At 45.2% G+C, this 24,784-nt stretch overlaps 1 protein-coding gene across 1 annotated transcript in view; it reads left to right on the forward strand.

Moving 5' to 3' along the window:
• The first annotated feature begins 301 nt into the window (after positions 1 to 301).
• The window catches only part of PLEKHH1 (pleckstrin homology, MyTH4 and FERM domain containing H1), a 69,893-nt gene continuing 45,410 nt past the window's right edge, over positions 302 to 24,784 (forward strand). The window contains 2 exon segments of the mRNA XM_064374974.1: positions 302 to 359; positions 19,446 to 19,605. Coding sequence (XP_064231044.1) covers positions 19,480 to 19,605 — 126 coding nt within the window. The 5' untranslated portion in view covers positions 302 to 359; positions 19,446 to 19,479.

Consider the following 24,784-nt stretch of genomic DNA (forward strand, 5'->3'; position numbering starts at 1 on the left):
TGTAGCTCTACCGTATCTTTATATATATATATAATAAAAAGTGTATTACGAAGAAGCATTAACTGAGAAAAAGAAGGGCACTGATATGGTTTGGCTGTGTCCCTGCCCAAATCTGGACTTGAATTATATCTCCCAGAATTCCCACGTGTTGTGGGAGGGACCCAGGGGGATGCAATTGAATCAAGGGGGCCAGTCTTTCTCATGCTATACTGGTGATAGTGAGTAAGTCTCACGAGATCTGATGGGTTTATCAGGGGTTTCCACTTTTGCTTCTTCCTCATTTTCTCCTGCCGCCGCGAACTAGGAAGTACCTTTTGCTTCCCGCCATGATTCTGAGGCCTCCCCAGCCATGTGCAACTGTAAGTCCAATTAAACCTCTTTTTCTTCCCATTCTTGGGTGTGTCTTAATCAGCAGCATGAAAACGGACTTTCTCATTCCAGAACAGAGCAAAGGAACAAAAGTCCCAGTAAGAACACAGAAAATCCATTTAACGAACATTTGTTGAAGCCTGCCTCATACCAGTCTTGTGCTGGGTCTTTTTGAAGGCTTGAAGATACATGGCCCCTGCTCTCAGGGGGTTCACCCTCCCCAATCCAGAGATATAAATGCATTCCCTTCTGCACACGCGGCTCCGTGATAGGAGAAGGCGGCAAACGGGTGGGAGGGGCTTCTAGTTGTTCTAGCTCCTGCTCCAGCTCTGGTTGGGTCTGGCCATAGATCTGAACTTGCGCAGAAAGAGCTGGGAGTGCTCAGGGATTGTCTGGGGCCGAAAGACCCAGGAAGATCGTTGGGAGCAGCTAACTAATTCACTTCAGGTGGGGAATACTCGGCTAGAAATGTGACCCAGGCCGCCATTTTCTCATACCCTGCTGTTGCCATCTTCCAGGCAGACAAAGACACCATCCCTAACCCTTGTATGATTCGGGCATGGTGGCTGCCTGGTTACTGAGGTTTGGAGCACGCATATTTAACCCCAGACAGATGCCTGCAGACAAAATTTTGGCTTGCAAGTAGGACATGCTTCTCTGTCGACCTGCCGCTTCTTCTCTGTCACTTCGCTCAGTTCTACCATATCTTATTTGTAGGTTAAACTCTGGCTTTGGCTCAAGAATGACCAGCATTTGTAAATACACACTTCTTTTTGCTAAAAGACTCTGCCTTTCTTTCTTGCCCACAGCTTAGGTCAAGGTCTTTTTTCTCTTAGGTCCCTCAGCAAAGTACAGATGTGGGAAGGGGAAACAACATCTTTGGAGGAATCTTTTTTTTTTCATATCCATGGGCAGTAATGTCAGATATAGGGCTGTGACCTCTCTAGGGAATACAGTAGAGGGATCTGAGGACAGAAAGGGAAGAATAGTGACACAAAGAGGGTTTCCAGTGACACAAAGGAAGAACACAGAGGGGATTCATCCTTTACTCTGGAACTGCATGTCTGTGTTTGGAGTGGATAGGCTAAGAAAGGAACTGGCAGCCCAGGGATCCATTTTGGCCTTGTAAATGCCCTGTAGTTGTATAATGGAAGATTAATACTCTTTCACAACCTTGAGCTTTTGCTATTTATTTATTTTTTTAGTGACGGTATTTCTCCATGTTGGTCAGGCTGGTCTTGAACTCCTGACCTTAGGTGATCCACCCACTTCTGCCTCCCAAAGTGCTAGGATTACAGATGTGAGCCACCGCACCCGGCCTTATTTTTTTTTTAATAATATGAGATCTCATATGTTGCCCAGGCTCCTGAGCTTAATATTCCCACCTCAGCCTACTGAGTAGCTGGGATTACAGGTGGATGCCACAAAACCTGGCTCTGTTTTTACTATTTACATCCGAATTCATGTTCTAGGAAGACCCTGGGCCTACTGGGCCCCAATCCCTATCCTAACTGCTAATTTTTCACCAGGCTAAATTGAGCTGGATGATACCCAGAACTCAAAGAATGTCAAAGGTCAGGTCATGAGGGTATCTGGTGCTGCAGTTAGGAGTGTGGACAAACATGGGTGGCTGTGGAGGAGTGAGAAGAGGTAGAGGGAAGGAACACAGGCTCAGGACTTCCTCCTTGAAGTCATTCGCCATGCCACTGCCACCCAGAACCTCCCACAGTCCTGCCAATGGACCACACCCAGCTTGCTTCACTTTTCTTCTTTCCTCAAGTGGAGAAAATGGCTGAATACATCATTTCCCTTGCAGGATGTGAAATGGGCTTGAATTAGAAGTAGGGACCCAACTTAACTCTGTCCCCAGACTTGTGTCTGCTCCTTCAAGTCTTGGACAACCACCAAACCACAAGAACATACTGTGTAATAGGAATCCAGTAATGCTGTTGTGGTCACAGTGTAATTGCTTTGAAGAGATAATAGGGATCCAGATAATATCAAAGGATGTGAGGCCCCTCTGATCTGAACATTGGTCCCCAACTCCCCCAGGTCCCCATTGCCACATCCCTCCCTTTATCTTAACGAGGAGAAAGGAGGCAGAACTCAAAAGATTGGTGTTAAACTTGACGAATGCATGGTTATGGGGGCGTATTCTGGCTCTTGGACTGGCAGGTTGTGGCTTTATTGAGTTAGATGTCAGCTTCCCTGAGTCTCAGCTTTCTACTTACTCATGAGGATCAATACTTTCAAAACATTTTAATGGCTTTATTAGAAAAATGATTCATACTCCTTGTAAAATGCTTACACAACATAGAAAAGAACAAAGCAGAAACTAACAACATTGTATCAAATTTCTCCACTCAAAGATAATCACTGTTAACCTCTGGAAAGAAGAATTCTACTCATATTTACATACATAAATATACATATAGTTATATGTATACAGTTTTACATGAAACAAATCCTATTCTACATACTTTTCTAGACATTGTTTCACTTGACATTAATAAATATTTTTCCTTGTCAATAAATATAATTCTTCATCATACATTTTGATGGCTGCATAGTATTTCATTTTCTAGATGAATCATAATATTAATATTAGTCCCAATTGATGGACATCTAGGTTGGATCTTTTTTGCCCCTTTTATTTTTGCTGGTATTGCTGCTATAAATATTAGGGGCGCCCCTCATTCTTCTCCTAACAAATTGTGAAAAGTAGTGACGTAGCTCAAGATAGGACACAAGAATCACAACATGTCAGTCATATCAGTGAAAGTAGGAATGTGGAATGGGGAAGGTCCTAGTTACACTTTAGTGATTCTCACCTCTATAAATGGCTTCCAATCGCATGTATATTACTACATATGCACTTTATTATGCTTGAGGGGAGATATATTTACAGAAAGTTACTTTGAGTATTCCAGTGGATTTATTTCTTGTTGTTGTTGTTGTTGTTTGTTTTGTTTTTTGAAACAGAGTCTCACTCTGTTGCCAGGCTGGAGTGCAGTGGCACAATCTCGGCTCACTGCAACCTCTGCCTCCTAGGTTCAAGCAATTGTCCTGTCTCAGCCTCCCAAGTAGCTGGGACTACAGGTGCACACCACCATGCCCAGCTTTTTTTTTTTTTTTTTTTGTATTTTTAGTAGAAACAGGGTTTTGCCATGTTGGCCAGGAAGGTCTCAATCTCTTGACCATGTGATCCACCCGCTTTGGCCTCCCAAAGTGCTGGGATTACAGGCGTGAGCCACTGTGCCTGGCCATATTTATTTCAACACTAACAATTTTGCCTCCCAAAAGAACCATGTTCTTCTCAGGAGTGTCTTTTGTTCCAGAGATCCTGGATCCACACAAGCATGATGCCCTGTGTCCAGGAAATTTCTGCTTTCAGGATCAAACCATTCCAGAAGCCATCTGAGAGTTTCCCCAATGGCCAGTAAGGAAATGTGCAGCACGTGGAAGCAACAGCAGCCAAATGTCACCCTAGAGCAATGCCTACTGGCTTTCCATCCTAGGAATCTACCTGCTCCGCTCCATCACCAACCTGATATATGAAACCTGTCTGTCAGCTCTACCTGATTCCTTTGGGTGGGTCCTCTCTAGTGGGTTCACTCTAGTATTCCCTCTTCTGGACCTGGACTAGGAAATCCAAAACCTGGAAATGCAGAGTTCCTTTTTGGAAATGTCCAAAAGCATTCTCCATGCCACTGCTCTGAAAATCCCAAAGCTTACTTTTACATAAGCAAAGCTTCTAATACAATTGGGAGTCGGTCTAGTTCCAGCTCTGTGTCCCATCACAAGGTCAAGAGGATCCTTGACCCGCAGCTTTGTGCACAGGAATCTCTTCCTGTCCCCTGCCCATGTAACGAGGCTAGGTAAGATGCCTGCTTGGAATGAGTGCCAAGCTGACAGTCTGTGCATGCTTTCAGTCTTGTGCTTTGCACAGTAGGAAGAGGTACACATTGCTTGAGGCCAGGTACTTGGAACTAGGGAAGGGGAGAATACTCATTCCATCTTCATCTTTTTTACAACTAAGTGTTCTAGCCCCCTCCCCTGAAACTATGCAAAGTTGAACAGGATCAAAATATGCATAGTATAAAGTCTCCACTTTAAGCACAGCTTAAATCCCCATTAATCACCACATTTGGAGGTGACCAAAGCATGCAGTGGTTAGATCAGAAGAGAACAAATCTGCCTATACCTGACTGGGAGCTAGAATGCTCAGGCTCAGGGTTCTTGAAGAAAACAAGCCATCCTGGCCACTAGATGGTGCTGAGAGATAGTCTCCAATGTGCTGGTGGGTCATGTCCAGGACTTCCACAGGGAGGGCAGGTTTGTCATCAGAACTCACCCTCTTTTACAAAGAGGAGCGGGCAAAGAGAGCTTCCAGTAGGATATGAGCCCTGACACATCATCAAAAACCCTGAGCACAAGGTCAAGTCCTGACCATCAAGGGAGATAATGGACCTATTGGTTCAGGCTAAACCACTAGGGGCAGGGCAGAGGGGAGCTGCAATGGCTAGGTCCTCTCCTTCTGTCCATTCTTCTTTCCTTTTCTGTGAATCCCAGGATTCTTGTGGCTCACTCATGGCAACCTTTCAGCCTGAAAAGTGCCCTGCAGGGAACCCACACGTCCCTGAAGCAGAGGCAAACACTGAGTAACGCAGTGGCTAAAGGCCTGGTCTTTAGAGTCAGGCGGGGCAGGGTTCGTGTCCTGGCGTGGCCACTTACTTGCTACCTGAGCTTAGCCATGTCACTTGGTCTTCGTGAGCCTCAGTCTACTCATCTCTAAAACGGAGAAAACAATAGCTTCAGCTCCAGAGAATTGTGAGAATTAAGACGATTCCTCCTAAAATGTTTAGTGGGTCAGGAACAAAGTCAGCCCTCAATAAATATTGGCTTTAAATGTTTTGATTTTTAATTAGGAGATTAGAAAGATTTCATTTGTTTGCAGTGCCCTGGAATGGCTGGCTGTGTCCCCAGTGTGTTATGGTGAAGTTGCTTCTATTCGCATTCAGTAATTCTCAGGCCAACCAACAATGTGTTTTGTACTACAGCAGCCGCTCATTCCCCATCATGGCCCTGGTGAAGTGTCCATTAATTCCTTATCCCCGGGCTGAAGATAGCAGCCACAAAGGTCCTGCTTCTATTTTACAGTTAGGCAGAGGCACAAGGAGTGGCTGAGATGTCCTCAGATTCCAGAGCAAAGTAGTGGCTGAGCAAAAACTCTCTCACCGCCCTGCATGTAGGATCCCAGACCTCCAGTCTCTTCCTGTCAACAAAAGTAGTGGCTTTGAGGAGGAGAGGTCAAGGAGCATGAAGAGGCCCTCCAAAGTCCAGTTGCCCCGGACTGAGCCACCTACTCCTCCTCCACACACTCCCTCTCCTACAGTGGGCCACTGTGGACACTCGGCAAACATGTGACAAATGTATAAATGCAGAACCCTACAAGAGGTCACCAGACCTCTTGTATTTCAGCTCTGAGATGGGCTGGTGGGGACTCAGACAGAATGAAGTGTGAGGATGAGGCAGGGCTGGGAGACTTGCCTTTCTTGGGTCTGTCATCTGCTGAGGAGATAATAATAACAACAACCAGCATCTGTTGAGTACTTACTGAGTGCCAAGAACCAAGCTAGGTGCCAGAGCTGGAATTTGAACTCTGGAAGTTGAACCCATTGTCACCTTGAGACCCCATTGTCTATAGGTGCCACACATGCATCTCAGAAAAGAAAAGGGCCACTGCCAGCTTCCTGACAGGCCTGGGTTTCCTTGGCTTCTCAGAGCCCTGGTCTCTCCCCACACAGGCTCCCTGGGCTGCTGGAGAACCTGCCACCTACTAAAAGCTGGTCCGTGCCCAGCTCTTCCCTCCCCCAGTTGATGTGAGCAGCCATTGTTCTCATCTTTGATGAAAGCTGTTGGAGAAATAAGACAGCTGGTTTAAAACTAGGATGTTGCAAATTCTAAAATGATCTAGAATTGCTGTTCACATGGCTGGATTTACCTGATCCTCATTCCCTAAGCTCCATCAGCTCCCAACTCCGCTGCCCTTTCTCCCTCCCTCTCCTGCCCCTATCTCACTGAGCCCCCATCTGCCTGGCTCTCTCTTGCCTGTAGAACCCGCAGCTGCAGCGGACAGAGCATTTTGCATTGATATATGTTGTAATTATGTCAGTTCTGCCCTAGCAGTTGCTCTCTGAGAAAATCATTCAAGTGTCAGAATATGACACCTGGCATAGTCAATACAGACTCCAGACAGGTGCATGACGATAGAGACTCCCGGGCCCAGTGATATAAAGAGCTAAAGGTAGCCTGGAATCTATATTTTCACATCAGCATTTTATAACAAAAGGTTAGATTTGGAATCACTGCCCACCTCCTCATTGGAATCCTTCTCCACCATGCCCTTCGTCCATGCTGCTCCTCCTGGGTACCTTCCAGCTCCCTAGTCTTTGGGCATCTTGCTAGTCCTTTACACCTCCACACCTTAAAGTTTCCTCCTCATTTCATAATATTTATTAGGTGCCAATAATATGCCAGGTACTGAGGCAGACCCTTCATCTCCACCTTTATAATAACCCTCTAAGGAAAGAATTCTGATTCCTGATTTACTAATGAAGATGCCTCCCTTCCTCATCCTCTGCCTGGCTCTCTCTGGCTCCCATACCCACAGCTGCACTGAACAGATAATTCGCAGTGATGTATGTAGTAACTGCATCAGTTCCACCCTATGTCCCCTGGGCAGAAGAGCCAGGATTCAAAGACTGGCATGTCAGGTTCTAAAGCCTGTGCCCAGAGTTCATGGATCACACTTGCCACACTTTCCTTCCTAGCACAGTAGCTGGAAAATAGCAAGTACTCAATAAATATTTGTTAGTGAGTAACTAACAAATTTGTTAGTGAGTAACTAACAAATAGTGAATGAATAAATGAAAGAGTCCATATTTACACTTTCTCCCATCTTTCCATACCCATCTCACATGCACGCACGCCACACACACACGCACGCCACACACACACACACACACACACACACGCACACACGCACACTCTGAGGATTTAACCTCTGGGCCATTTCCTTTCCTTCCTACCTGGCCTCTCCCTGCATGTCCAGTCACTGCCCTCTTAAGCCCCACTTGGATGGTGACTCTTGACACTCTGCTCCAATTCATGGTTACCTCACCTCTCAAGTGCCATAGTGGCTAATCCTGACAGTCACCAAAGAGCCAAATTGCTCCCAAAGATTCAGCAGTAGAAGTAACCTCCTGACTTCTCTGTGACCCAAGGCAGAGAGCAGAAGCCTGGACTAGGACTGGCCCTAAGTTTCCCGGGAGTCTGAGACTCCCTTCTCCTCTTTCTCCCCTTTCTTCCCCTTCCAACAGCAACTGAGAACCAGGTCCTGAAGGCAGGAGGAGGGGATCCCTTGGTTTGAGGGTTTTTTGGTGAAATAAGGGGTCTTCTTGGAGCTCAGAGCCCTGCTCAGAGAAAGCAGATTGGGTTGGGAAGTGGGATTTCTAGAAGGCTTGCACATGGGAAGATGAATTGTCAACCATTTCACCAGCTCTCCTAGAGTTATTCCTGTCTCAAGCCATCTGCTTATCCGTTGCAATCTTGTAACAGAGAGCTCCTAGACCTCCAGCCAATATTTGTTCAAAGAATAAATAACAAAGGCTACCATTTATAGATTACTTGCTGCATGGCAGACACCATGTTATCTCATTTAATCATTTCAACAACTCTAAGAGGCCAGAATTATTACTATCATTATTTTACAAATGAGGAATTTATTCAGAAAACTTAAGCAACTGCCCCAAGGTCCCACCACCACTTAAGTGATAAAGTTGAACTGAGCTCTGGTCAGTTCCAAGTTCCCCTTTCCCTCCCATAGTGCTGTCCGAGGAAGGAGACCCAGACTAAGATGCTGTTATATTGACTCTGTAGGAATTTATTTTTTAGACATTCCAACCTAAACCTGGTGGTGTGTGTATATAAAGTGACTCTCCTGTAACCTCTAGAGTGGTTAGTTAGCATCTGAAATGCCCTAATCAGGAATCCGCACTCCAGAAAATAGTTACATAAGCACTTCAAACAACATCATAATATACACCCAAGGGCTTAATGTGCTTGAGGGATGCTAGAAATAATCTTTCATTGGTGAAATAAGCTGTTTCAAAACATGGAGTTGCCCAGGAAGATTATTTGCCCTTGCATGAATGGGGTGTGAGAGCCAGACGAGGCCAACTGCCCCACTTTCTTGAAGCAGGCTGTGCGACTGTTTTGTGCCAGCTTGCCAATACGTGTATACTTGGTAGAATTTGGCCTTAGCCATTTTTAATATCCTACCTGCAGGAGGTTACAGAAAAGAAGACAAATGGCCTCCACTCGCCTCTTATGTCCCACAGCAGGTAATACAATCACCAAAGGACCAAATTAGCTCAGACCAGTTGACAAGTCCCCATCCTGGCTTCATCTCCTCTCACAAGAGGGCCCTGGCAGATCTTTCAACTCAGGCACATGATGGCTTTTCTTTCTATCTCTCTGCTCCATCCTCCATTCTCCTTTGTCAGGCCACTTGTAATAATAAGCTAATATCCAAAGAAAGGGGCTCTAGGGGTGATGGTGAGTAGCTACCTGGGAGGCTGAGACAGAAGAACTGCTTGAGCCTAGGAGTTCTAAGCTGCAATGAGCTATGATACTGCATTCTAGCTTAGGCAACAGAGTAAGATCCTATCTCAAAATAAACAAAAACAACAACTAAAAATATATAATTAGCCAGGCATGGTGGCACATGCCTGTAATCCCAGCTACTTGGGAGGCTGAGGCACGAGAATCGCTTGAACCCAGGCAGTAGAGGTTTCAGTGAGCTGAGATTGCACCATTGCACTCCAGCCTGGGCAACAAGAGCAAAACTGTCTCAAAAAAAGAAAAAAGCTGTAATTTGCCCAAGGTCACATAGCTAAAAAGTGGAAGAGACATAACTGAAACTCAAGCCTCCTAAATTCCTAATGTAGGGTTCAGCCCACTTCTACCACCCTCCCACAGACTAGGGGGCCCACTCAGAGCTGGGCAATGGTAGGGTGCACTCTGTGGCCCCAAACTCATTGAAACTAACAACTGAGCTGAAAACATGTGGAGCCTCTTCTGCCCTCTTCAGAAAACACCAGCTATAGATAGGGGAGAGCATGTTCCTCCCATTCCACTCTCCATGGTGCGTCCCTTTTTACTATATAACAAAGTTATATTAAATGAGTTCTGGGCTGAGGTGCGGTGGCTCATCCCTGTAATCCCAGCACTTTGGGAGGCTGAGGCAGGAGGATTGCTTGAGTCCAGGAGTTCGAGACCAGCCTGGGCTAGTCTCATAAGTGAGACCACATCTCTATATTAAAAAAAAACAAAAAGCTGGGTATAGTGGCATGTGCCTATAGTCCCAGCTATTCAGGAGACTGAGGTGAGAGGATTGCTTGAGCCCAGGAGTTCAAGTTTCAGTGAGCTCTGATTGTGCCACCTGCAATCCAGCCTGGAGAACAGAAAAAGAACCTATGTTAAAAAAAAAAAAGTGAATGAATGAATGTCATCTTAGCAAAATCCAGAGAACTTCCTTTTGGGCTTCTCTAGGCAAGTTCTGGAATGTTAAAGTGGATAGCCAGAGCATTGTCCCACAGAATGGGGCTAATCTATCCCAATCCCCATGAGTTATAAAGCCGTTTGCAAGTTCAGCCATTGGAGTCCCATTGGCCCAGTTAAACTTTCACTTTTGGCCTCCTGCACTACCAGCTTTCCTTAGTGTCTGGGCTCTCAAAAGTTCTCAGTGAGAATTGCCTGGTGAACTTGTTAGATGGGCAATTTCCCACCCCACCCGCAGAGATTCAGATTCAAACCCGGGCTGGGGGTGTTTTTGTGGTGCCCGGGATGAGTCTTCCAAGAACCATTTGGAGAAACAGGCCCTGCTGGTATTTTGCTTCAGTTCAGGCCTTGACTGACAGAGAGCCTGCAGGGTTGAGGAAGAAGGCTGTTTTGAAAGGTAGAAGTTCGAGTTCAGCCTGGGCAACATGGCGACACCAAAAAATAAGTATACATAAGCAAGCAAGTTACTCTCTGGGCTGTCGTGACTTATTTTTTCTTTTTCCTTCTGCAAATTGCAACTCAAATAAGGTTTGATCTGCCAGACTGAAAAAAGGACTTCTGTTCCAAATACCCAGGTGTTACATTTCCCACAGGTGGCTAGACAAATGCTGGAACCTTTGGAGGAGAGGGTCTGGTCTTGTCCCGCATCCCGCGAGGGTCCCCCGCTCTTTGGGGCTGAGCAGATCTCCGGGGCGCCCTGGTCGCCCCTTGCGGCAGTTGGTGCGGCCTCTTCAGAGAGCCCTGGCCGCCGCCTGGGACACCCCGCCGCCCTCCCCGCCGCCCCAGGGACTAGCCCAGCGGTGCGGAGAGGTGGGAGGCTGGAGCCTGCTGAGGTCATTTCCTGTGCCTCTCCGTGAGCTGCCTGGAGAGCCGAGCCCAGCGCTCTGCCTTTAAGGAGCGGGCGGGGAGCCGAGGGGAGGAGGGCGCCCGGCGGAGCGTTGAATGGGGCGCCGCAAGGCACGGCCGGGCTTTGTGCAGCGAGCCCGCGGGCACCCTTCCCGCTCCAGCCTCGCCCCGCCCTGCCGCCCGCGACCCCTGCTGCCCGGGAGCCAAGAGCCAGCGGCCGCCCGATACTCGGGCGAGAGCGACGCAAGGTCGGCGGCGGCGGCCCGAGGGCGCCCGTGTGCCCGGTGCGCGGCGGGGACGGCCGCGAGCTCGCTGGAGGTGAGTGACCCGCGCGCCCACCGCGAGGGTGGGCTGGGGCTGTGCTGAGGGGGAGGGCGTCAGACTGCATGCTGGGCCCCTCCGGCCGGGAGGACAATCCAGAGCAGGTGCTTCCCTACCTGGAAGCGGGCTCCCGGCGGTGGGGAGTGCTGGAGCGCGGGTCCGGCTTGGCGAGCCGTGTGTCCCTGGGGACCCGCGCCGCAAGGCCAGGAGGAGCCTCCCCCAGGAGGACCTGGAGTTGGGGACTGGCCCGATCCAGTCGCTACTGGGAAGGGCCCTTGGAGCGGGCGTGCAGGCTGCTACCTTGCTATCGGTGCTCGCACTCTTTCACCCCTCCCCACCTCACCTTAGGTTATTTCTAATGTGATTTCTGGGTGTTCTTAGGGACCCTATGGCTCAGGCTCTACTGCTAGGAGCAGGTCAGCCAAGTAGAAAAGAGAACAGGTTGGGCGCCGAGTGACAGAGCATTGTGTCCTAGGAGTCCTAGCGAGGACTCGGTCTCCAGGAACCAGGGGCCTTAGTGGGGGTGGCAGAAGCGGTGAAGACCCTCAGGAAGGAAACTCCTCTCCCTGCGGGATTTCTGCCTGCCAGGATATCTCCTCCATAGCTTTTATTGTGAATCCACCTCGTAAAACTCTTCCGGGACAGAGCCTTGGTTCAGCTAAAACGCTTGAAAGACCATTTTAAAAATTCAGTGGAAGAGTTATCAGTTACTCCATCAAACTTTTTGGACTGTCTTCTATGTGACAGACACTGTGTATTGGACTGGTGCCATCTCTTAACATTTGATGGAATATCGGTATTAGTGTTTCTGCGTATTATTAGCCCCATTTTCCAAAGGAGGAAACGGGGACTCTGAAAAGTTGTGATTTAGGCCAGTTGCAGTGGCTCATGCCTGTAATCCCAGCACTTTGAGAAGCCAAGGCAGGAGGAAAGCTTGATGCCAGGAGTTCGAGACCAGCCTGGGCAACATAGGGAGACCCTCGTGTTTACAAATAAATAAATAAATAAATAAAAATTTAAAAATTAGCTGGGTGTGGTGGTGTGGGCCTGTAGTCCCAGCTACTTGGGAGGCTGATGCAGAAGGATTGCTTGAGCCTAGGAGTTCGAGGCTTCAGTAAGCTATGATTGCCACTGTGTTCTAGCCTGGGCAACAGAGTGAGATCCTGTCTCTTAAAAAAAAAAAAAAGAAAGAAAGATAAAAAAGTTGTGACTTGCCCGCGGTCACACAGCTAACAATTACAAGAGGCGTAACTGAAACCTAAGCTTCCTAAATTCCTAATGTAGGGTTTGGTCCACTTCTGCCACCCTCCCACAGACTGCCAAGGGGGCCTGCTCAGAGTTGGGCAATGGTGGGATGCTCCCTGTGGCCCCAAACTCATTGAAACTAACAACTGAGTTGAAAACATGTGGAGCCTCTTCTGCCTTCTTCAGAAGTCACCAGCTATAGGGGAGAGCATGTTCCTCCCATTCCTACCAGAAAAAAAAATAAATCCAAAGAAATGTGTGGCAATTTAAAGTGTATATTACTTACCCCTAAATTCCGTTTTCTGTGACTTTATTTCTCAGATATACCCTGAGGTATATGAAATAGTATACATCATTGAATATTCATTGCAGCATTGTTTACTTTAGCAAAAGGTTGGAAACAACCCAGATGTCCATCAATAAGGGCTCCTTCAATAAGATCACGCAATAACCACACAATAGGATACATTAAAGCCATTACAAAGCGTGGAGGGAAAATGTGGCAGATATGTATACTGATGTAGGAATATCTCTAAGTTATATTGTTGAGTACAGTGTGTATGATGTGCAACCATTTGTGTGTGTGAGTGTGCCACATATGTATGAATGCTTGTATATGCCCTGAATATCTCTGAGAGAACACACAGAAACCTGTAACAGTGGTTGCCTCTGGGGAGAAATAGGGCTGAAGCACAGGCATGGGAAGAAGCCTTACTTTGCACTGTATACCTTTTTGTTCAATGTTCAAAAATAAATAAATAAAATAACTTTTAAAAATCATATGACCTTCTCTCCAGATTGCCAGAGTTAGATCTGGTAGTGAGCACATCTTTTTTTTTTTTTTTTTTTTTTTTGAGCCGGAGTCTCGCTCTGTCGCCCAGGCTGGAGTGCAGTGCATCTCGGCTCACTGCAACCTCCGCCTCCTAGGTTCAAGCAATTCTCCTGCCTCAGCCTCCTGAGTAGCTGGGATTACAGGCACACCCCCCCACAACGCCTGGCTAATTTTTGTATTTTTAGCAGTAATTTTTGTATTTTTAGTTTCTCCATGTTGGCCAGGCTGGTCTTGAACTCCTGACCTCAGGTGATCTGCCTTGGTCTCCCAAAGTACTGGGATTACAGGCGTGAGCACATCTTTAGGCCATATCTCCTCTTAGGTTCTGGACGCTATTGGTTTGCCTTTTGTTTGCCGATATCAACAGTAACAGTCATTTATTGAGTACTTAGTGTGCACCAGGCTTTTGTGATATCTCCTTTAATTCTCAAAAGCCCTGCATGATGTGATATATGAAATGGCCATTTTGAAGGTTGAAAAATGGTTAAATGTTGACAGTTCCATATGGTTCAACCAAATATTATTGTCCTCATTTTCAAATATTACTGCCCTCAATTTCAAAATGGAACTGAGTCTCAAAGAAGTTAAGCAAATGGCTTAAGGCCACAGGATTATTTAGTGCCCGAGCTCATATTCTAACCCAGGGCTGTCAGTGCCAGAACATGGGATCTTAGGTACTAAGCTGTTTCTCTTTGATGTTTTTGTTTTCAAGGAATGTTGTACCTGGTTGTCCTGACCCCTTCTTTTGGTATTTAGGTCCCTGCGGCCTCGGACATGCTCGCCTTTTCTTTGTCTCCCCTGACATTGTGTGGAATGTGATGCAGGCAGCCAGTATTGGTCAAATGCATGTTGTTAGCTTGATCAGATGACAATGCTGAAATCAGAAGAAGTTGTCCCTGTGTCCGCTCACACCCTTCTCTCAGCCTCGTCCCCAGAAAAGGGACACAAAGCTGTTTCTTTCCCACAATGGACAGGTAGTCAGCCTCGTCTGGCAGAGCACTTTTAGGAGATGGTGGTAGCCCCTCACTAACAAGTGGAAGTCATACAAGTACTCACACTCAGGGAATGAACCATACTGAGGTAACATGAGAGAGCCCAGTGGAAATTGTACATATAAGAGAAGCCCGGTTGCCTTCCAATTCCTCCCGTGTCCTCCACAAGTTAGAGGCAATGAGCTATTTTGAGGCCTGTGGTGACCTCTGACCTCTTTCTTTTAGGCTCCTGTATTGATTAGCTACCTTTGCAGGGAGCTACCAGGATATTCAGGCTGTAGACTTGAGCCTCAAAAGCCACAAGATCTTTATTCATCTTTGTGTCCCCAATCTTGCACACAGGAATCATTTAAAAGTTGTTTGAATTAAACTTAGTCTCAGGGCCGGGAGCAGTGGCTCATGCCTGTAATCACAGCACTTTAGGAGGCCGAGGCATGTGGATCACCTAAGGCCAGGAGTTCAACCAGCCTGGTCAAAATGGCGAAACCTCATCTCTACTAAAAATACAAAAATTAGCTGGTGTGGTGGTACAGGCCTATACTCCCAGCTACTCAGGGGGATGAGGCAGGAGAATCACTTGAACCTATGAGGCGGAGGTTGCAGTGAGCTGAGATTGCACCACTGCACTCCAGCCTGGGGGACAAAGCGAGACTTCATCTCAAAATAAAATAGACATAATCTTAGGCCAGGCACAGTGGCTCAACACACTTCAGAGGGCTGAGGCAGGTGGATCACTTGAGCCCAGGAGTTCGAGACCAGCCTGGGCACCATGGTGAAACCCTGTCTTTACAAAAGTTAGCCAAGCATGGTGGTGGACACCTGTAGTCCCAGCTGCTTGGGAGGCTGAGGTGGGAGGGTCACCTGAGCTTGGGAAAGTTGAGGCTTCAGTGAACCATAATTGTGCCACTGCACTCCAGCCTGAGCAACAGAGCAAGACCCTGTTTCAAAAAAAGAAAAAAAAAAAAGTAATCCTAGCATTTTGTCAGTTTCTGGTCAAATCCTCAAACTTGCCAGAGAGATCCCAGGTCAAATTTGTGTTTTCTCTGATACAGGCTCTGAGTCTGGAGTCACCTAATGACTCCCTGTGCCACCTTCCCACCCATCCTGCTCCCAGCTCCTGCCTCTGAGGCATATGCCCACTGACTGCTGTGGCATTTCAGTCCCAGGTGTTGGAGGATTCGGGGGATGCCAAAGCAGGTATCAAGACCATGGCAATCTTTCCACTCACCTGCCAAGCAGTTTAGCAGGCTGGGTGCCAACAGAATCAAGAAAACCGAGTTTTAAAACACTGGCTAAGAGCTGATCATAATTTTAGCTGGGTATTGGGAACATAAGGACTTATTGTACTATTCTCCCTATTTCTAATGTGTGATAGAGCATTCTAGAATAAAAGTAGAAAAAAAAATTGAGCTGAGTTTTGTTCCCACCTCACTTCCCCTCTCTCATTTCCCCATTTATTTTTGCCATTAATGTTGTATTTGTTAGTATGAATATCTGCTGCCTGTTAGTATGAATATCTGCTACCACTACTGAAGCATCATCATGGGAAGAGGACAGTTGTAGATGCTGGGAGTTCAGGATTCTTGGCCCAGCTCTGCTACTGTTTAGCTCTATCTAAGCAAGTCACAGATGTGATGAGTTTTCTCATCTGTTCATTGTAATTGTACTTGTCCTCCATCTCAGGGATAAAGAGAGAAATAACACATGCATTGCAATGCTTTGACAAGTTACAAACTCTACTGCAAATGTAAGGTACTCATTTCTGCTCATCCTTGTGCGCTTTTATGGGAGGTACAAGTGCAAGGTGACTTAGCAGGTGAGGCTCAGCTTACTGGTATCTTCTTTAACCTCCCTTATTTTATAGCTGTTGCTCCGACCACCTGCTTCTGTTGGAAGAGCCACTGGGCCTTGGGCTTGGCAGCAGCCACCTTGCTCCTGATCTGTTTCAAAACCTCTCTGCTCTCCTCACATGCCGAGGCAAGCCTTGCACGAGTCCCAGCCTCCTCAGCAACTTGCCAGGGAGAGGATGGTTAATTCTCTCCATCCCCAAGGCAGGGAGAGGATTAACCAGACCACTTGATCAGTTCAGAACCACGATGTCACGGAGTTGCTTGATCGGGGAAAGCATTCCCTAAACTAAGTATAATCTCAGATATCAGGGCTAGGCAGACACCAGTGACATCTTTTCAAAGTACTTAGATTTTGATAATTTCGGTTTTCACTCTCCCAATAGAATCTGAGCAGCAGCTTTGACAATCACTAAGAGGGAATCAGTATTAATCAAACTTTCAAATATACAAAAGGATTACATTTCCCCTGCCCCTTGCTTTTATGCTTTTGCTATTATTTCTTAGCCCTGAGCTGAGTTGCAAGACTCCCAGTTTCTAGTCTCAGATCTGCCACTTTCCGTATTTATACAAGGAAAAGCAAAATCTCATTAAAGGACAAGGGAAAATCAAACGTGAAGCCTCCTGGCCTTCTCTGAGAGCCTTACAAGGTTCTGTTTTGTCTTTTCAGCTGTGATCTTAGCTCAGAGAAGGTCATGTTTTGTTTTTTTCTTTTGTCTTCCTGCCCGTTCCAGTTGGTCCCAGTCTTTTGAGGTGGGGATTGCTGGGAGGTCTCAATGTAGGGATTGTTTGGATGACAGGCTGGGAGAGCAGCGCTGAAGTCATGTGTTCTGAGGAGCCAAGAACCGAGCTCACTCGGTCCATCAGTGGTTTAATTGTTGGGCTTTTCTCTGCAGGTCTTATTTTTTAGATGAAAAATCAGGACACATGGTAAGTGTCAGTGCTTAGAGAGGTTATGGTCTCAGAATATTTGAGCCCAAGATGTCTTGGAAAATCTGGGATATAGGTTCATCCTTGTGCTAAGGCTTCTGCAAGATCCTAGAAATGATTTCTGCCATTATCAAGTCTACCTCATTCTTTGTGAAACTGGAATTATTTTTATTTTTGGGCTGGGTAAAGAGCATACAGTGCCAACGAACTAGGAATTTGCAGCCAGAATCCCAGCTCCACCACTAACTAGCTGTACAATTATCTGTAAATTACTTGGCTTCTCTGTTCCTCAGTGTCCTCGTGTGTGTGGACAACAGTACCTACCTGTTGTTTCACAGGTTGTTGTAAGGATTAAAGAGGCCACACGTGCCTGACACACAATAAAGACTCAATAAACAATAGCTATTTGTAGTGTATGATGGGAGAAAGATATGAATAAAAGTCACATGCGAGGGGAGAAGCACTATTGGTGATTAGCCCATCAAAGAGAGTCTAACTTTGCACTGCGGTAATATGCAATAGTACAGGAGGTGGCTGGGTTTTCTGAGGCCATGTGGCTCCTGGGGAAGGAAAAGGGGATTTTAAAAAGCAACAGATTTTTATTATGGAAAATTCCAGGCATATATTCAAATAGAGAGATCATATAAATAACTCCCATATACCCATCACCCAGCTTCAAAAATTATCAGCATTTTAAGAATCCTATTTCATATATCTCCTCCCCTACTTACCTCTTACCATGAAGTATTTTAAAACAAATCCGAGATATTATATCATTTCACCTATATATCATAAACATTTCTAACAGATGACATTTTAAAATATTATCAGCTGAGTACAGTGGCTCACACCTGTAATTCCCAGCACTTTGGGAGGCTGAGGCAGGTGGATCACTTGAGGCCAGGAGTTCAAGACCAGCCTGGCCAACATAGTGAATCCCTATCTCTACTAAAAATACAAAAAATTAGTCAGGCTTGGTGGTGCATGCCTGTAATCCAGCTACACAGGAGGCTGAGGCATGAGAATCACTTGAATGAAGCCAGGAAGCAGAGGTTGGAGGTTGGAGTGAACCAAGATTATGCCATTGCACTCCAGCGTGGGTGACAGAGTGAGACTCTCCCTCAAAAAAAAAAAAATCAACCTAAACAATTAAAAATTATTCCTTAAAATCATTGACTACTATAGTGACCATATGTCATGGTTTGGGACAGACCAAATTTATACTTTTTGGCAAGCGTCATTCATCATAACACCTTAGAAGGAGTATTTGAAAAATCCTGATGATGGTTGTGTCTCCCAGGCCTTCTCTCCTCCTGCTCACTCTGCCTGTATTCCTCTCTCATGCATATTTATGCATCCTTCTTCCTTTTCTCATCCATCCAGTTTTTTTTCTCTAAATATGTCCAGGAGGCATCTAGGTGAATTCCCCTGGCTGGACATACTATAGATATATACTTGATTTGTTCTGAATCTGTACAACATTTTTCCCCAAAGACTTGTGGCTTTCTCCAGAGGTTGCAGCAAAATATCTAGCAGTTTTTGGTTTGCATCTTTGAACCTGAAGGAAATGGTGAGGATCTGTTCCAAAGTGGGATGGATGATTCAAAAACAACAGACAAATTTCCATCTAAATAGAAGATTATCAAGGACATTCAAAGCATTATATTTTCTTTCCATTTTGTTCTATCTAACATCTTATATAGGTAAAGTAGAATAAGAAATAAACTGGGAACCTGGGTTCTGCCTCTAATTAACTATGTGACCTGGGATGCATCTGTTACCCTCTTTAAGCCTTCCCTAGCCAGGCGTGGTGGCTCACGCCTGTAATCCTAGCACTTTGGGAGGCTGAGGCGGGTGGATCACCTGAGGTCATGAGTTCGAGACCAGCCTGACCAATATGGTGAAACCCCATCTTAAAAAAAAAAAAAAAAAGAAATAAGCCTTCCCTAAACACATCCCTCCCACTTTTCCCAGCTCCCATTCCCATTTATCTGCCTATCACTTGGCAACTATAACCACATTGTAATTAAATTTTCCTAAGATTTACTTGAAAAACCCAGACAGGGAACTTCTCTTAGTTCCATTTGCATCTCCAGGGCCGAGCACAGGGTCAGACACATAAGTAGCTGTTTAATGGTTAAATTTGTTGTGTGGATAATTGAAAAACAAATGAGCCCTACTTTTCACTTCTGTCCAAATGAGGCTAGGTTCTCCTCAAGATGTCTCAGGTTTCGCTGTTTCCTGAGGCTCTCAGCTAATTTACAATGGAGCAGGACACACTGAGCTGAGGAAGGCAGAGACAGGGCTCTGGGGATAGGTGACCAATTCTCTTCCCCAACCCTGTTTTCTCTGTCTTTTGGTCCCTTCCCCTCTTTTCCCCACAGAACTCTTCCTCACACACTTATTTATCTTTTCCTCTTTCTGCATGCTGGTTCTTAGGGCTCCCTGGAATAATCCAGAAGTTGATTCCATCATGGCAGAACTCAAGGTGGATGTGCGGGCCAGCGTAGACTGGCAGAAACGCTGCCTGGCTCTGGAAACCCAGCTTTTCCGGTTCCGCCTACAGGCCAGTAAGATAAGGGAGCTGCTGGCTGACAAGGTGAGTGCTGCAGAGCAGAGCAGGGAGCTGCCTCTCATGCAGGCAGAGGTTTATGGCAGGGAGCGCACATGAGAGGGAGAGTTGGGGAAAGTCAACTTTCAGTAAGATGCTTTTTCCCCCATGCAAAATGAAACCCAATGTAGTTTAAGACCAAACTCTGAGCAGTTGACTAAGCTGTTATCTTGCTTGCGTCTTTGCTCTGCTCACTCATAAGGCACACCAAAGACATGCTACCGATCTTCTGGGCCCCCCATCACTTCTGGAGTCACCTGTGGCTGCAGTGGAGAGGTTCTATTATTCTCTTAACATTTCTTTCTCAATGTGGGGAAGGATGGTGTTTCAGGACCTTCCTCTCACCCTTTGTTAAATATATGAGCTACAGAAGGTGACGGTCTGCTTTCCTGGTAACAAGGACACAGGTTGTGGGGCCAGACCTAACTTGGCTCTGCCACTTACAGGCTATGTGATCCTGGGCAAGTCCCTTCACCTCTAAGGCAAAAACACAAATGTCTACTTCTAAGAGTTATTTTGAGGATTATATCGGATCACATATGTAAAGGTCCTGATGGAGAATAGGTCTTAAATGGGAATAATTATTTTCTTTACAGGTTTGAGTGGGCTGGTCCGGGAAACTGACCACCTTTCCCAGTGTTTCTATGGGAGGATACATTCTAAACTGCTAACTTTTAGAGACATTCTGGAGCATAACCAATCTAGAGAGTGAAGACCTACACTTAATAAAATTAAATGAATCAATCGTTATATGTATAGTTTTGTTTATAGTATCCATCTGCTTAGCAAACCCTTCTTTCAGAAGTACAAAGGGAAAATGCAGCTCACTCTTCTCCAAATAATGTCCAAGCCTCAGTTAGTAGAGCCTGAATGGATGGCCTGTGTTATTGATAGCTGGAGTCTAGCAGGACTAATCAGTGGCATCACTGTGGCTGAGGGGAGTGGTCCTGGACTAGTCTGGACTAGAACTCTCGAACGTTGGGTCTGTTGGCATTGTTGTCTCCTAACTCAGACTTTGCAAAACAAACTTGCAGGGCTCCTGCCAGGTGCTGCCAATAGAAAGGGATGAATCAGGAAAGGGCAGGAGACCTCAGGTGGTGATTCTCAAAATATGGTCAGAAGCGTTTTGCCAGAACCACCTAGAGTGCTTGTTAAGCATGCATATTCCTGGGTTCCACCTCAGGCCTCTCAAAGTCTCCTGGGGGGTTGCTAATAATCTGCATGTTTAACAAGTTCCCAGAAAATGATTCTGTGCACTGTGAAGTTTGAGAACCCTGCCTTAGGCTGTGGTATTGGGGGAGGGACATGAGGGAAGGAAAGGGTAAGTAAGTAGGGATCGACTCAGCCAGGCAATCTGAGATCTACCTCAGAGGGAAGAGACTTCTGTTTCTAGTAATAAGGACAATAAAACAAAAGAAACCCACTATGAGTCACCTGGAAATACTGGGTTAAATATTTTAAAAATTCATGTAAATGCAGAGCTGAGCACTGAAAAGAGTAAGAAAAGTCCTCAGGTAACAAAATGAAGAGGGAGAGGCCATTGGTACACTGATAGCTGACTGAGCAGCAGGTGGTGTGTGGCTGGCCTCCCTAGAGTAATGTAAGGTTTGAAGTTAGATTTTTAACATCTATGGGGATAGAAATGAGGACTGGCCAGCTGGAGGTTGGAGCTGAAAGAGACTTCCACATAAAGTCAAACTATTACTTCTTTTGATTAGTGTCATGTGAACAAAATTTAAAAATAAAAAATAGGACTATTGAAGGGCTTACCCTCAGTAAGAGGGTAGACAAAGAAAGGAAAATCATTCACCAGTACAGAAGTTGACAACAGCTTCTCAGACTTAGTTAAGGCTCTGGATAGAAAAACAAGAGGAAGTCTCCCCGAGAACCTGATGACAACACTGTTTTAATGTTAGGATTTGTACTACCTGTGTGGTTTAGGAAACCCAAGTTCTGGGCCAGCGATACCCCTAGGGAGCCTGGTAGAGACAGATATAATACCTCTCTGGAGAGATAAGACCTCAACTCAGATCACACAGGATCTGCACAGAAAAAAAAAAAAGCCTTAATGAAGAGGAATATATAATCAAACATGACTAAATACTTGAGTATTTAGTATTTACAATCTACAGTGAGTGAGAATCCACATACACAAAATCAATTGAACTAGATCCCCAACAACTTCTAATAATGGAACTGTTGGCAAGAGACTCTAAAAAAAAAAAGAGTTAAAAAGTTTTGAAGAGGTAACAAAGAAATTGAAAGCATAAGACAAGAACAAGACACTACCTAAAAAGATCGGGTAGACTTGAAAACTAAATAAAACTTTTAGAAGTGAAAGTGTTTTCATTGAAATTCAAATGTATTAATGGATAGGTTAAACATCAGATTAGGCACCATTGAAGACAGACTTAAGGACAGGAAGACAGACCTAAGGAAATCATCCAGAATGCTGCCTACAGAAATAAAGATACAGCAGCTGATACCTGGATATTAGAATGACAAGGTCCTATATCTACCAAATAAGATTCCAAAAGTGGAGAAGAGAATGAAGGAAAAGTATTACTTGAAGAGATAGTGGCTGAAAAGTTTCCAAACTTCATGAAAGACGTGAAGCCTCACATTCAGGAAGCAGAATAAGTCTAACCAGGATACTTACTTACTTATTTATTTATTTATTTAATCTGAGACATAGTCTTGCTCTGTCGCCCAGGCTGGAGTGCAGTGGCATGATTTCGGCTCACTGCAACCTCCGCCTCCTGGGTTCAAACAATTCTCCTGCCTCAGCCTCCCAAGTAGCTGGGATTACAGGTGTGTGCCACCATGCACAGCTAATTTTTGTATTTTTTTAGTAAAGACAGGGTTTCACCTTGGCCAGGCTGGTCTTGAACTCCTGACCTTGTAGTCAACCCGCCTCAGCTTTCCAAAGTGCTGGGATTACAGGCATGAGCCACCGCGCCTGGCATCAGGATAAATTTTTTAAAATCACAGTTTGGTTAAATCACCGTTTGGCTGCTGTAAGAAAGAACTGCAAATAACAATGGCTTAAACCAGGCTGATGTTTCTTTCTTTTTCATGAAACCTTCTAGCAATCCAGCTCTGCAATGTCCTCTGGGTATTTGAAGCTGGGTCACCTGATAGTCACATTCCAACCTCTTCCCTTTAATTAGTGACTCAGAGGTTTCATACCTTTCTTTTGCTGATATCCTACTGGCCAGGTCTTATTCACATGGTTATACCCAGCTACAAAGAAGGTTTGTACATTTCTACACACAGAAATATAGTCTTTATTCTGAATAACAATGAGCTTAGCTAAAAGTTGAGGGTTCTATTTATATGAGAAAGAAAGATAGGATAGATAATAGGGAAAAACCAGCAGTCTTTAAGTCTAGAATAATAGAAGGAATAACAAATAGAAACAGGGTATGTATACCTCAAATCAGTAGAGTGAGAAAATGAAAAAAGGAAAGCCTATTAAATCCAGATAGGGACAAGAAAATAATATATCAAAAAAAGGATGCCAGGTGCACCATCTCATGCCTGTAATTCCAGCACTTGGGAGGCCGAGGTGGGCAGATCATGAGATCAGGAGTTCAAGACCAGCCTGACCAACATGGTGAAACCTCACCTCTACTGAAAATACAAAAATTAGCCAGGTGTGGTGGCCTGCACCTGTAATCCCAGCTACTCAGGAGAATTGCTTAAACCCAGAAGGCGAAGGTTGCAGTAAGCCAAGATGGCGCCACTGCACTCCAGCCTGGGTGACAGAGCAAGACTCCATCTCAAAAAAAAAAAAAAGAAAAAAGGAGTAAACAGAAGGGACAAATGAAGTGGCAGAAATAAATCCAAATATATTGGTCACAAGGTGACATATATATTGCAGCATTGGTGTATGAAAAATTGGAAACATTCTAAATGTCCAACAGAGGGATGGATAAACATATTTAGTGTATTTGTATGGTGGAATACTATATTGCAATTAAACATGATTCAAGTAGAACTACATTTGTAAGATCAGTAAATCTCAAAAATCAGCATTGAACTAAAAACATCTGAAGGATATAAACAGCATCAAACAGTTTATGTAATTCTAAAAACCTGCCAAGACAGTACTATTTGTTGTTTCTCATCCCAGATCCACACTCATGGATTTTCTATATTTGGGAAGAAGCATATGATTTCTTTTCTTTCTTTTTTTTTTTTTTGAGACAGAGTTTCAATCTTGTTGCCCAGGCTGGAGTGCAATGGCGTGATCTCAGCTCACCGCAACCTCCACCTCCTGGGTTCAAGTGATTCTCCTACTTCAGCCTCCTGAGTAGCTGGGATTACAGGCATGCACCACCACACCCAGCTAATTTTGTATTTTTAGTAGAGATGGGCTTTCTCTATGTTGGCCAGGCTGGTCTCGAACTCCCAACCTCAGGCGATCTGCCTGCCTCAGCCTCCCAAAGTGCTGGGATTACAGGCGTGAGCCACCGTGCCCAGCTTAACATATGATTTCAACTGAACAAAAGCTCTGCTGCTAAAAAAAAAAAAAAAGTCAGAAACACTGTCTTAGATTACAGCAATTAGAACCATTTTATGGCTAACCTGGGGGTTGCAAAGTCAAATGTTTACAGGTAAGTTAGAGAAGTGAAGAGAGCCAGGTGGGTCCTGGGAGAACATGACGGGACACACTGAAGCCACTTACTGCCATAAGAAAATGTAACCCCAGGTATTTTTATCATATACAAATGAGGTAAAAGTATAAACACAACCAAATGTAGGGTCAATGCTAGAGAAAAGGGAGTAACATTGGAGAGAAGAAGGCAGAGCTTCAACTGCATCTGTCATGGTCCATTTCTTAAAGACAAACATCAGAAGCAGATGTGACAAAAATTAAAGATCGACAAAGCTGCGTGGTAGATATATGGTTTTTTGGGGTTTTTTTTTTTTTAGGCAAAGTGACAAGTGACAGGCAGATACATGTTTTTTTGTTTTTTTATTTTTATTTTTTTGAGTTTTGCTCTTGTTGCCCAGGCTGGAGTGCAATGGTGTGATCTCGGCTTACTGCACCCTCCACCTCCTGGGTTCAAGCGATTCTCCTGCCTCAGCCTCCTGAGTAGTTGGGATTACAGGCATGTGCCACCACGCCTGACTAATTTTGTATTTTTAGTAGAGACTGGGT

This window comes from Aotus nancymaae, unplaced genomic scaffold (assembly GCF_030222135.1).
Source record: "Aotus nancymaae isolate 86718 unplaced genomic scaffold, 86718_ANA_hifiasm-v0.15.2.pri h1tg000011l, whole genome shotgun sequence".
In the NCBI taxonomy this organism is placed as follows: domain Eukaryota; kingdom Metazoa; phylum Chordata; class Mammalia; order Primates; family Aotidae; genus Aotus; species Aotus nancymaae.